General features: G+C 36.8%; 1 protein-coding gene across 1 annotated transcript in view; it reads right to left on the reverse strand.

Annotated features, from left to right (window-relative positions):
* Positions 1-1,260: 1,260 nt before the first annotated feature.
* bsna (bassoon presynaptic cytomatrix protein a) overlaps positions 1,261-13,579 on the reverse strand; it is a 53,265-nt gene continuing 40,946 nt past the window's right edge. The window contains 5 exon segments of the mRNA XM_058785125.1: positions 1,261-4,542; positions 6,901-6,982; positions 11,096-11,224; positions 11,477-11,533; positions 12,363-12,494. Coding sequence (XP_058641108.1) covers positions 11,493-11,533; positions 12,363-12,494 — 173 coding nt within the window. The 3' untranslated portion in view covers positions 1,261-4,542; positions 6,901-6,982; positions 11,096-11,224; positions 11,477-11,492.

A 13,579-nucleotide genomic window follows, 5' to 3' on the forward strand; every position in this document is an offset into this window, starting at 1 on the left:
ATATATATATATATATATATATATATATATATATATACATATACAACTGTATTTTTCTGTGTTAAAGTTTCAAATTGTCAAAATGATCATTTAGGATATTTGCAACTATCATCTGACTAATTAGAAAATTCATTTTGTGATTTCTGGGAATATATTTTGACAAACCAATGCTTATTATAGTGCCATCTGAGGCGGTTAAATAACTGAATAAATAAAACTAAAAATAATAAATAGAATAAGTAGACAGCCTCATTTCATAATGATTATTTCACAGTTGGGCAAAATGTGCCACATCCAAACATTTCATCGACTTATATCTTCAAATGCTTTGAAACTTGGTACACCCCACCAGATGTAAATATCTGGGTCGAAGAAGCTTGGAAAAGTGGGGATAATCAACAAAATCACTAAATTTGAAGGAAAAACACTGCTGGTTGTAAATGTTAACACTGAAGTTTTCTTTAGTTATAGTGACCATCCGGACCGGAAATTGTAGTTTTGCATGCTTACTCTGAATGTCCTCTTGTCCAGTGTGAATGTTATGTTTTGAATCATTTGATTTTGGTCCAAGAGGTGAATGTGACACCAGATTGTAACCAGTATATGATCTCCACGGCTTTTTTTGAGTTCACTGTTGTAGTTTTTAACCTTTGAACACTTTTTGAACATTTTTTGGCTCCAATTTGTTTATGTATTAAAATGGACCACATTTTCATCCAAACGAATTTATTAAAGGGACACTTTATTTGATTAACTTTCCAATATATTTAAATCAAAATATTGACAATGCTTGCATTAAATCATTTTTTCCATGTATCTGTCATAGTAGTGAAAAGGACAAGTTAGATACAGGTGTTTTTTAAAATCCTCTTTTATTTTTTCCTGATTGTATTGAAGAGTCATTATTACTTTCATCACACAACATGACGTTACATCAAGCCTACTACAGGTATACACTGAAACAAACACAAAGTTTACAATGGATATATGGATATGCTCTCACAACAGTGAATGTAACATTAATTGTGTTTTTCGAACACCTTCAAACTGTTGTCTTTTGTTTTCTTCTTCTTCTTTTTTTTCTTTTTTTTTCTTTTTTTCTAAAGTACATTTGTCAATTTAAATTTCCCCGCCCACAAATTATATGGAAGCCATATTCTCTTTTTAAAGAGTCTTTTATCTGCATTAACAATCACAACAAGTATAGACCATAGACCAAAAATGTGTCTCAATACATTTTTTTACATTTCAAACAGTCCACATGAGCCAACCACATACACAGTGTGATTTATTTGAATATTTATGTGTTTATTTGGTTTCTGTTTATGTCGTGATGCTCTTTTTTAGATGTCATTTACACAAAACAACAGGTCATTTTACACCTTGCTCTGAATGTTTCGTGTGCAGAAGTATAGTACAATTTACATGTTTTACAGATATATTCATGTCCTTTTAACTGTGAAAATGGTTGCCAGTGCAACTGAGCAGCAAAGGGGGGGCCCGTGCAATTATCAGTTTATTTTAAAACAAATTTAGCTGATTGTTTCCTTTTTGACAGAGTGACAGCAGTCATTTTTCCTCTGTCATTTCTTTCTTTGTGCCACATACTTACTCTTACAAGAGTAACTGTTTTCTAATCCAGTAAAAAGGATCACAATGCATGAATGAGTGAATAACTAAATAGCATAGATAATGGCAGGTGATCTGGTTTCCCTGACATACATCACAGTCAACAGCCCTAATGAATCACAAACTTAGGGTGTTAGAATGAATGGCTTTCTTAGTATTGTAATTAAGCCCTTATAGCGATGCATATATCTCCCCTTGGTGCGTTAACTCTATGCTTTCCTGAGGTGAATAGGATCAAACACACACACACGGAAAAAAAATAATAATAATCTCTGAGACGCAAGACAGAATGATAGCTAATATAGTTCATATTGCAGGCAGTACAAACAGACTCCTCGATTTGTTTTCCGTTGAGTGTTTTAGGTGGTCTATAGGTGCTATGCATTGCTACATTGCTATATAACTGATCGTTTACACTCTCTTATATGCCATCCCATATACATTCTAATCCATTTACATAATATAGTGCTATTTATTTTATTTGTTTAATAAAATATGATTTATTCAATTTTGGTATAGTTATTTAAAACTATTATTTGAAAAAATAAATATATCCGAATATATATAAACCAATATAATTTGTGACATAACTATAGGCCGTGTCGTTGGGTTTCCTCTCAATCACACAGATATTACAGTGTGTGGTAATGCAGTGAGGGGTTCAAAAGGGGTTCCCAAAGTCTTCAAACTGTACGATAACTCAAGATTTCCCACGGCCTGTGGAAGGGCAACCACAGAGGAGTCTAATTTAAGACCAGATAAATGGGCAACCCTTCAAACACTGCAACAAACAAAACTGTTTTGTTTAATATTTCTCAATATAACCTCCTTATATATATATTTTTCTTGACATATTTGTAGTATGCTTTAGATTTGTAATTTCCTTTAAGAATTGCACCAATAGGCAACTAAGCATCATGAAGGATGGTGACCCCATCATATGCCGTTCATCTAGCAGCAACCATCCATGGATAGTGAGAAATGATTGGCGTTTATGTTAATCGCTATGGCTAATTGGCTCCATTTCAAAACAGTGCCACAAAATGGGAAACATGCCACAAATATGGGAAACAAAATTTCCATTCAGATTTATATTATTTATATTACAGTTTCTCTTATACAAACAAATCAGCCCCCAAGTAACATTTTTGAAACTACTATCTAGTTATTCTTGGATTTAGTTTTTATTTTGTTTCAATACTCTGACAACCATTTTTCTCAGCTGAGAAAATCATTGCATAGAAGGTCTGAAAATAAAAGTCCTCTGACCAAACATTTCTTTTCCTGTTGTTGATCAGATTTTTTTTTTTTTTCTTTTTTGAATGATAACAAATGTAGATGCATACATACACACGTCCAAAATCATTCACACATACCATTAGAACATATAGCAATATCAAGATTTTTTTTTTTTTTTCTTCAGAACATGCAATCTCTACTTGCTTAAAAGTTCCAACATTCCACTAAGCAGCTCCATTATTTCTCAGACTAGCTTTGTGTTTTTCTTAATTATTATAGTAATTTAATAAAAAATCTTTTAAAACAAATCATGGCTTTGACACCTAATGTGTTATTATAAGAGACTGGGCATCACTTTTTAATGACTTAATAGACAGTGATCCTGAACCTTACAGATATATTACAGGTTTACAGACAGATATCACTCTTCTGACCACTACTGTAAAAACATCTAACAATTGTGCTCTTTACGGACTGACCACCATCCACTATTGCTTTTGATCTTTTTTTAAACTGTCAAACATAAAATTCAACCAAAATATATATATATATATATTAAAAAAGGCTGTAAACAAGTGACAGAGTAACAATGGATTTAAAACAGTAATAAACAAACAAAGGAACTCAATACAATAAATAAAAATTAAAAAACCCAATTGAATTAAAAAATATAAATAAACTTCAGTCTATTTTTTTCTATATACAAACAATGTGGAAAAAAAATAATATTGTGAATAGAAAAATATGTTAAACACTCTACAAACATAGCAAGGCGACAATAGAACAACAAAACAAAAAGATAATGCACAAGATTCCAACTGGCCAATACCGTACAATGGTTGTAAAAACACCCCATCTGCAGCCTGAGGACAATTTCTTAATACTTTGGAAAGGACAATGAATAAAAAAGACCTGATTGGTCAGAACCTGACATTGTTTTCCAAGCGATTTCTTATGTGATGATCTGAGTCTTATGTTTGGGCTTGTTCTAGAATTTCTTTCGTCCTCTTCTTCATATTCTCTCTGCTCGAGTATAAATGCACAAATCCTCTTTGTCAATCTCTCATTGATATCGTGAACAGTGTAAGGTCTTGGATTACATGCATTCCTAGTCCACTTTACACTTTTATAGCACATAGCAAGAGAAAGAAGAAAAAAGACAAAAACAAACAAACAGGATTTTTTTTTTTCATTCTGGAATGTTGAGTTAAAGGACTTAGCATAGAGATGTGTGTTATAGTTCCCATGTTCATGATTTTCTTTGTTTTTTTATCTCTTTTAGGAAAAACCTATGAAGTTTTTCTAAGTGTCCTAACATTGCTATTTCTTCCATTCCTGAGAGGGGAGTGAAAAGCATTTCCCAAGTAGAGAAACACGGAATCACACTTCTCCGTAAGTCACTCGCTGTGCTGCTCTAATGAGAACATGTTAGCTTGTTTTCAGAATAATGCACACACAGATTTCAAGATTTCCTGTAGGCATTATCAAGTTACACTGATTGACCTGTTTAGTTTGTTGATATTGTGCGACTGGAGTCATCGCTCTCCGCTGCCTTCACTGTGTTCTGTTGGCCAGGAGGAGGAGGTTTTTTGGAGCTATCATGCTCAAAGTTGGCTGTTAATATCTTTGGCCATGCTGTTCGGTTAGAACACAGATACAGAATTCCCAAATAATCTGTGAAGAACAATATGGGATACAAAGAAGGCATTACAATCCAATGAAAGACATTTTTTCAAGGTGAAGTGTGTAATATCTGTTCCATAAACAAATGGAATGACAAAAAATAATGACTATTTTCAAACCTAACATTTTTTACCATCTGACCCACCCAGTGTACAGTGAACATACTTTTCAGGGGTCAACATAAGGATGACTTACTGTGTATTAGACTGGGATAATTGCTGGGAAAATTGCACACTTCACCCTTAAATGTTGCATTACAGACAGTTTATTGGTGGCTTCTATGTTCTGAACATGGACCCAAGGGTCAGTCTGCTGTTGATCTATAGTTTATGTGAAGCATAAAGAGCCATTTTTGAGACATTGAGTCATTTGTAACAATGCAAGAAGTGATGTAACAAAGTTAAGAAGAGTTCAATTTTATTGCAACCCATACTGAATGTTTTAGCTCACGAGTTGTATCCTGTCAGGTCCTGTAGTAGAATGCTAGCAAGATGTTAAGTTAATGTTTCTGTCAGTAGCTGCATTTCCATTACCTTTCAAATTGCGCAAATTGAAAATGCGAATTGAAAATACACCCAGTGGAAATACGTCAATTTATATCACAAAAAAGATTTTACGCTCGCATGAGGTGGTTTTTCAGGCAATTAGAAAAAGGGATGTTTCACAAAACTGCAATGGAAACAGGTTTTTTTTTTTTTTCAAATACAGGTTACCTGGCGTACGTAAAAGTCACAAAAGTCACTCCAAGAAACACCTCATATGTGGCCGCTCTCAAGTGTAAGGGGTATTCCTTGCCAATAATGCTTGGATGGATAATCCCTTATTTACACTGCGCAACGGCTCCGACACAGCCACACCGCGGCACATTTCAGAGGCGTCCCAGAAGCGGCTCTCCACTTTTTCGCTAAAGATACACGCCTACGTCTCCTTCGTTTAAAAATAATGGCTAGTGCGGTGGCTACAATATACAGTACGAAAACCTACCAACATCCGTCGCCATGACTTATTGTGAGAGGAAATGATTACATTTTAGTTGCATAACATCGGTTAATGGAAATGGCGTTATTTCGCAGTAGGTTTTTTAATTAACATTTATAAAATATCGCAAAAGTTTTGAGCAAATCTGTAATGGAAACACACTGCTTGATACGATTTGTCTATGTCAAATACATGGCAAAGGTGTTGAAAACAAAAGCAACAGTTCCCATTTAAATTTTTACAATATAATATATTTCTTACATGCAATTTTTTGCTGTTTTTTTCATGTACTTTCATACAATACTCTATAATTTCAGGCATTAAGCAACTTCAACATTGCCGCCACATTAATCTGTTAAATGATATTATTCATTAATGCTATACAATGCTACAAAGGAGCTACCATAATCGTTTAATAATAACAGGATAATTACTTTTTTGGCAGTTCAATAACGATTCAAATAAGGAAGACCAAGGTTTGTTGTAATAAGGGTAAGTTTTAACTTAATAGTAAGTTTAACCAATTAAAAATTGGCCAGAAGCAAGAAATCCCTATCATTAATGATCACCGCACTCCTGAGCTGACAGTAGAAGTTGTATTTCTCCGTAGGAAACTATAAAAGATTTACAGGTCAAAAAAAAAAAAAACCTTTCAAATTTTGGCATAGGAAAAAAAAATGTTGCGGATAGATATGAAGAAGAACACTCCTAGGTCTGCACTAATAGTTGTTTCTCATTGTAAATAAACACAACACATGTTCACAAATTTCAAAGCTTAGTATTCAAACATATTTTCTAGCAGGGATGGTTGACCAGTTTTTTCCATTGACTAGTGTAGGAAACAATAGCTTTCTCGTGCTCTCTCTGCTCAGATACAGTGAATTTTATGGATGCCCAAGAACCACCTCTGCTACGTTGGCCTACAAACACAGTTCAGGACATTCAGGCCTTATTAGCAATTCCCTTTTCCTCCGACCAATTGGAATGTGAATGAGGGAATGTGAGTGTGTGCCTGCCTGCCTCTCCCTTGACCAGGTGCGAACCGGCATTCAGTTGTTCCAGTGAAGAACTGGATGCTTAGTCTTTGGTTACAAATGAGCAGGACCATTGTGGCCTTGAATGACACATTATCATCACGTCCCCAGTCTCACCATTCTCAGCTCTCAACTCTGCGGCTAATCAGCATCAGCCCATTCATGGGAAGTCATACATAGCTATATCCATGTGAATAAAGCATGTATTTTAAAGTCGAAGGACAGTGTGAAAAAGTTTGAGTGTAAGTGCATAAGTTGCTTGATTCAGTCTCGCTGCCAACCCCTGGATTAAGACTCATTTTTATATTTCAGAATTTTAAATTATAAAGTTACTTACTGTCTGGCTTTCAGAGCGAACAGTGTTGTCGCCTTTGATTTATGACCCAGACCTAAAGTCCTGTGATTCCAGTCCTGGTTGGCTTTAAAACATAGACACACACACACACACACACACACACACACACACAAACAATACAAATTCAATTGTTGTAAATGTTATAAAAAACTGCAATATCGACAACAATAATGAATACTTTGTAGTAATAGGGGAGTTTGTTTTCATGATATAAAATTACTCATAATGTCATGTATGTTTTTGTTTATCTTTCATAGGTTCACTTCAAAGCTGTGTCAGTAGCTGGTGTGACGATTGGCTGAAGCCCGTATACAATCACACCAATTTATTGGCAGATATTGCTAGAAACTGTCTCTTCTCCATGTTGCTTGCTCTGCAGCTGCTGAGGCACAGGATGGGCTGGCATTTCAACCTGAAGCTATGGAGCGCAAGCCTTCGGTTTTCTCTCTCTTGCTTTCTCCTGACTGCATGCTTAATATGTCTCAGTGGAGTTTGCATATGAGGATTTGTGTCCGAGTTCATAAACTCGTAAAGTGATCTCAATTAGAATGTGCTATCTACCACCACATCTGACTTTGAGGAGTTTAGGCCGCCCTTTGCCCTTCTTTAGCTTATACAGAGCTTTTGCATGTAATTTCTCATGCTGTAGACAGGCTTAAACTGGATTGGGATGAGTCTGTCCAGCCAGGGGCTCACTCCAAGTTGGATGAGCAGTTGTTAGCAGGCACGCATTTGCTCAGCAAGCCGCTGCCGCAATTATAGGATCCATTGTGAGATCTCAGGGTCCTGGAACCAGGCCTTCCCTGCACGGATTACTAATTCGATTGCCTCTGTTTTCACAGCCATTTTTAAGATGGCTGAACAGGGGTATTCAGAGATGCTGGCAATGGAAGAGACATTAGTGGCTCATGTCTCAGCATTGTCAGCCCTCTAAAGGAAATTGAGGCCTAATATACTATTCAAACCCTGTAGGACTACGTCTCCTTTGATCGGCAAGTCCTGTATAGCTGCTGGCCGAACAAGTGTGCCGCTGCACACCATGACATTCTTGAAGGGGTCTCAGCTGAAGGTCCTTAAGGAGATGGAAGATGGTGACTGCTTGTCCCCTGAGGCAATCAAATCAATCAAGGCAATCTGAGAAATCACTTTGTGATACTAAGCACACGGCTCATGCTATTGGTCTTTCGATGGTGGGTTTGGACTGAATGCTATCTCTGGCTAAGGATAAAAACATCCTGCAAGATGCTTTGATTTTGGAGATGCTTCCTGCTAGATGCTTTGATATTTTACTTGGGACATCTCTACGGCACTGGAGCCTTTGACTGGACCTCCTTTTGAGACTCTAGAATGAGTCTTGGATCAGCTTTTGACTCTCAAGACAGTTCTCGTGCTGATCCTTACTTCTCTTAAGAGAACTAGTGAAATGCAAGCTTTAACAGTGAGCCCTTTATGTTAGGATTTAGCTCCTGGTCTAGTTAACGCCTAACTGAGGCCAAAACTTGCCAACCTTATTAAGGTGTTTTCTTCTTCGCTTTGCTGGCAGGCTGTTGTTTTACAGTCTTTCACTCCTCCTACTTTTGAGTTGCAGGAGAAGGTGAGGTCGCACAGACTTTGTCTTTGAGGGTTTGAGCTTTGAGGATTTGTGTTGACCGTACAAGCCCGTGGCATAAATCTGGATAGTTGTTCGCCTGCTTCAGTAGCCGTAGCAAAGGTTTTGCTCCATGAAGTGTTCATGCACACTCTACTAAGAGTATTGCTTCTTTACAAGCTTTGGCTTGTAACTATCTTTGGAAGATATCTGTGTGTGGCAGGCTGGGCACATTTTATCACACTTTTATTAGCATTCCCATAGCATTAACTACTGATGCAGCATCAAAGGGAATCTATGAAAGTCAATATCTTATATGTATGTGTTACAGTACTTATGTAACATTGATTCCCTGAGTAGAGAACATGATGCTACACAGCCAGCCATGCTCATCTCAGCGATGCTTCAGTGCTATGTGCCAATAAACTGGTGCGATTTAAAGGCACAATATGTAAGTTTTCGCCGCTAGAGGGCGCATATTCAAAACAAACAGAGAAACGAAGGCGTAGATTGATGACGCCGTGATTGCGTGTGGAATCATGGGAGTTGTTGTCTTCATCCCCACAGCCGATGCAATCATGTCCATGGATGAGCTAATGTATTAAAGACTTAAGGTCACTGTAGTATGAAGCAGGGTGGGGCTGAAAGTCATGGATGCGAAACGAGGACACTGGAGCGATTGCTAATGAAGGACAAGCGCGATTCACGGCTCGAAAGCAGCGGAGCTTTTATTATGCCACAGTCAACCGCTTCCGCTTCGTCCAGTCATGCATATGTGAGGTAAAACAGCGCTGTTTTATCATACTGGATACATTTGAGTGTGTTGAAAGTTCTGTTATAATGCTATAATGCTAGTGCGTTCGTCACCTGTCTAATAAAATGCATAACATATAAAAGTGTCTTTGGGGCAGGGCCGACGCCAGGGCACCTCAGTCGGGGGGGCATTTAAATTTCTAGGGGGGGCACAAATCACGTTGACGGGGGCGATTGGTTTAATGCAATCTGTAATCGCGTGCAGTTTTTTCCGATTTCACTTTCACTTTCGAGCACGTTCAGCAAGGAGGGTAAAGGATGAAAAGGCACAGTGAGTCGGGAGGGCACGGCCCACGAATGCCCCCCCTTGACGCCGGCCCTGGAACAATGTAGAACAATCAAATTTGTGTGTAAATTCACTTTATTATCGTTTTAATTTTATAAACATGACACAATACGCTATAGCATTAATATAACATGAAAAGAGTTTGTAACCCTATTAAAGCAAGGGATGAAATACAGTGAATGAGTCTGGTAAATGTGAATTAGCCAACCTGGTCTCATAAAAATACGTACCTCTGCGCACTTTTTGTTTTACGTACCTTGCTGCACGTTTCGCCACAGTTTCAAATAGAAATGTCCACTGAGTGGCGCTAAAACACAGGTTCAATATGTGAACCCTGGCACATTTTTATTACATAGATATTGGTACGTATTTCTGTTTTTTTATTACGTTACTTCAGATACGTATTGCGGCGGTTCAGAATTCAAATATCCGGGGACTAAAGGTTAATGCTCTATCGTGTTGGAAATATGCCCTACACCAAATCCAACCCTAAACCTACCCCGATAGTGTTAACAAATGCAAAACTGATATAAAATCGTATTAGCTGATGCAACTGTGCCATTTGAACTTCCTTTTACGCAGATTTTAACTGTTTTGTCGAATCGTAGTTACACGGGATTCGAACCGGTGCTTCTTACTTCTGAAGTCCGTCTCCGTACTCTGTGAGCTACCGAATAAACTTATCATCTATGAAAACCCATAGATATGAAGCTGGATGTGTGCGATGCTAACGTTCAAAAGCATCATTTTTCAAATCTCCCAGCATATATTAATATTGTTTTGAAGTCATAGCATGATATTCTTCAAGTAACTGTGCGAAAATTATACTTTATTAATCGCAACTCTGTAAATTTGTGTGAAAGTGTGCATTTATTTTGGAAACTGCAGTGATATGTACTGCTATTGGTACTCGATAATACGTGATATTGGTACGCCATGAGACCAGGTAGGAATTAGCTGTCATTATCAGAACTCGTGCAACCAGCCACACTGGAGAAACTGCGATATGACCGTAACCCGCGTCTGCTCACGAATCACTCTTGTGGTGTAGGCTACCACAAGAGCGATTCGCGAGCCTATGTATAGCCTATGATATGCTATACTGCTTCAAGTCAGACGCTGATTGATCTGCTCAAATTGAACACATTATGCGCTCTGCAGATGGTGCACCCATGCTCCTCCAATTAATTATCCATCAACGGTTTAAATTAGTAAGTTTCGTTAAGAAAACTGAGGGGGCACAATTTCTTTCTTTTGAATATAAAGCAAAATATATAACACTGTTCTGGTGGTTTTTGGATATTTTAATCCAAAAATCTTCCAGATTGTGTCTTTAATACAGGTCTCAGTCAATCATCACACCAGAGGATGTGCACCTAATGTCAGCTGCTGACACAGGGAAGTAAAGTTACATATGTAACCAAGAGGTTACCAATTTAACCAAACCATCCAACTCTAATATGCTATATGAAATTTTGTCATATACTTACTAGAAAAACCAGACAGCTTCTCTCCCTCTCACTTTCTTTCTTGAGTTGTCTTCTCTTTAAATTAAAACATAATAGGGAAACTTCATAGGTTTTTCCAGTGCAAAAACATCCTCTGTCATTTTAGACACCCTAAAATAACATGGAAACAATAAGAATAATCACTGTGAAGCTAAAAATATGCCACCTTGATACAATGCACTCTACTCAGTCAGCTGCTCTCTTGCTCTTTCTTTCACTCTCTCTCTATTTCTCTCTCTGACACACACACATATGCACACAGGAGTTAATTTTTTGGTAAATTGTTTTAAAGCATGTTTATTTATTACAGTTACAACATGACCAATGGTAAGTGTCCAATAACTGAAAAGCAACTGCACCTACCTTTAATTGTACTACCTCACCACAAGGAGGTGAACTTTTTGCCAAATCCAGAGATGGCTGTGCAAATCACAAAGTAAAAGAGAAAATAGTGAGAATAACATTGGTTATAAAAAGCATTTGTTTTTGTAAGAAAAAAATAATAATTAAGAAAAGAACAATAGTTAATATTGATCCATGTCATAAGCACACTCAAATAAAATCAATAGCACCCTCAGTTAAAGCTGAAATGACATTTCATTGCAGATTTGGCAAAAGATCCAGTGTGTTATGGTTTGTGCTCTGGAGATTTGTTTCTATTTCAACGTGTTTGTGCAGCATTGAGCAGTGTAGCCAAGTTTTTATTCAGGTGTTGTGTTCAGTACGAATCATGTCATTATAACAAAGTTTAAGCATGGTGTAAATAAGAGATTCGTTGTGCAGCATAGACAATGTCATTGATTATAAAGTAACTTTGTGAGATCTAAGATGAACTAAGATGAATGACAGCCTTTTAGTGATTATGAAGGGAGCGCTCTTTGCGCCACAGCTATAGACAGCATATATATATATATATATATATATATATATATATATATATACACACACACAAGTATGTATATGTATACTGTGTATATATATATATATATATATATATATATATATATATATATATATATATATGTCTTATTTTTGTATTTGTATTTGCAATCAAGTCATGGGCAATGCAGCCTGTGTGTAGCACTTGATTTCTTTGTTCAAATATATATATATTAGCACCCTTACTAATTTAAGAAGCACCCTCAGTGATTTGACTATGGAGCCGGGCCTGACCCATGTACTATTTAAACTAGTCTGTTAATAATAACTGACCAAAATGCTAGTTATACCTTGAAAACTCTATGCTCACCTTCTCCTAATTTGCCAGCTTGCTCTGCAGCTCCTCCAGGCAAAATTTTAGACAGCACACTCTCTCCATCTACACCCGGCTGACCTGCAGCTGCACTGCCAATTCCACCAGGCCTTGCAGCTGCTTTTGAGCCTAGAGAATTATGGAGAAGAGATTTAGGTTTACAAATGGAAGCACTGTCAACAGATACATTTATCCCTCTTCAATTAGGTATATAGATAGCATGGCAAATTTGGATATTAATACAAGAAAATACCGATCAGGCAGTGGCCACTTATTAATGCTAAAGGCAGCGTACAGAGCACATTTGTGACCCTGGATGACAAAACCAGTCTTAAGTAAATAAGCTTTCTATTGATGTATGGTTTGTTGGACAATATTTGGCCGAGATACAACTATTTGAAAATCTGGAATCTGAGGGTGCAAAAAAATCTAAATATTGAGAAAATCACCTTTAAAGTTGTCCAAATGAAGTTCTTAGCAATGCATATTACTAATCAAAAATTAAGTTTTGATGCATGTACGGTAAGAAATTTACAAAATATCTTCATGGAACATGATCTTTACTTAATATCCTAATGATTTTTGGCATAAAAGAAAAATCGATAATTTTGACCATACAATGTATTTTTGACTAGCGCTACAAATATACCCCAGCGACTTAAGACTGGTTTTGTGGTCCAGGGTCACATTTTACACGGCAAAATTCCACAGCCAAAAAAAGGTGGGACTGGATGTGAGTCGTGAGGCCTTTTTCTGCAACACTTTATATTCTTGAACAGTGCCAGTGCTGTAATAAAGAAGTGACTGAGTAGACACCACGTGAAGGATTGCCTCATTCATTGTGAATGTTTAGTGCAACTGTAATGAAGCACCGCCTAACTGCCAATTTAAGAAACTTCTATTGGTCAGCACTGCAAGGTCAAAGTTCACCAAACCTGAACCCAAATATGTAAAGAGGAATTTCTCCGCCACCAGAAGTCAATTAGGTGAGCTTCATCATCATGAGGATTTTTACTGACATGACTTTATTGATGACATTTTGCCATTCAAAGAATTTAATTTATGCACAACCATTTTTGCAAATGTTTCCTTTCATGCATATATGCTTTTTATTGCTCTTACTAAATATCAAAACTTTCAAGTATAATTAGACTTGGACTTAGCTTTCTAAAGCATATTATTTTCTTCTAAGTTTATAATGTCATTATATGTCA

This window comes from Onychostoma macrolepis, chromosome 08 (genome assembly GCF_012432095.1).
Source record: "Onychostoma macrolepis isolate SWU-2019 chromosome 08, ASM1243209v1, whole genome shotgun sequence".
Classification (NCBI taxonomy): Eukaryota; Metazoa; Chordata; class Actinopteri; order Cypriniformes; family Cyprinidae; genus Onychostoma; species Onychostoma macrolepis.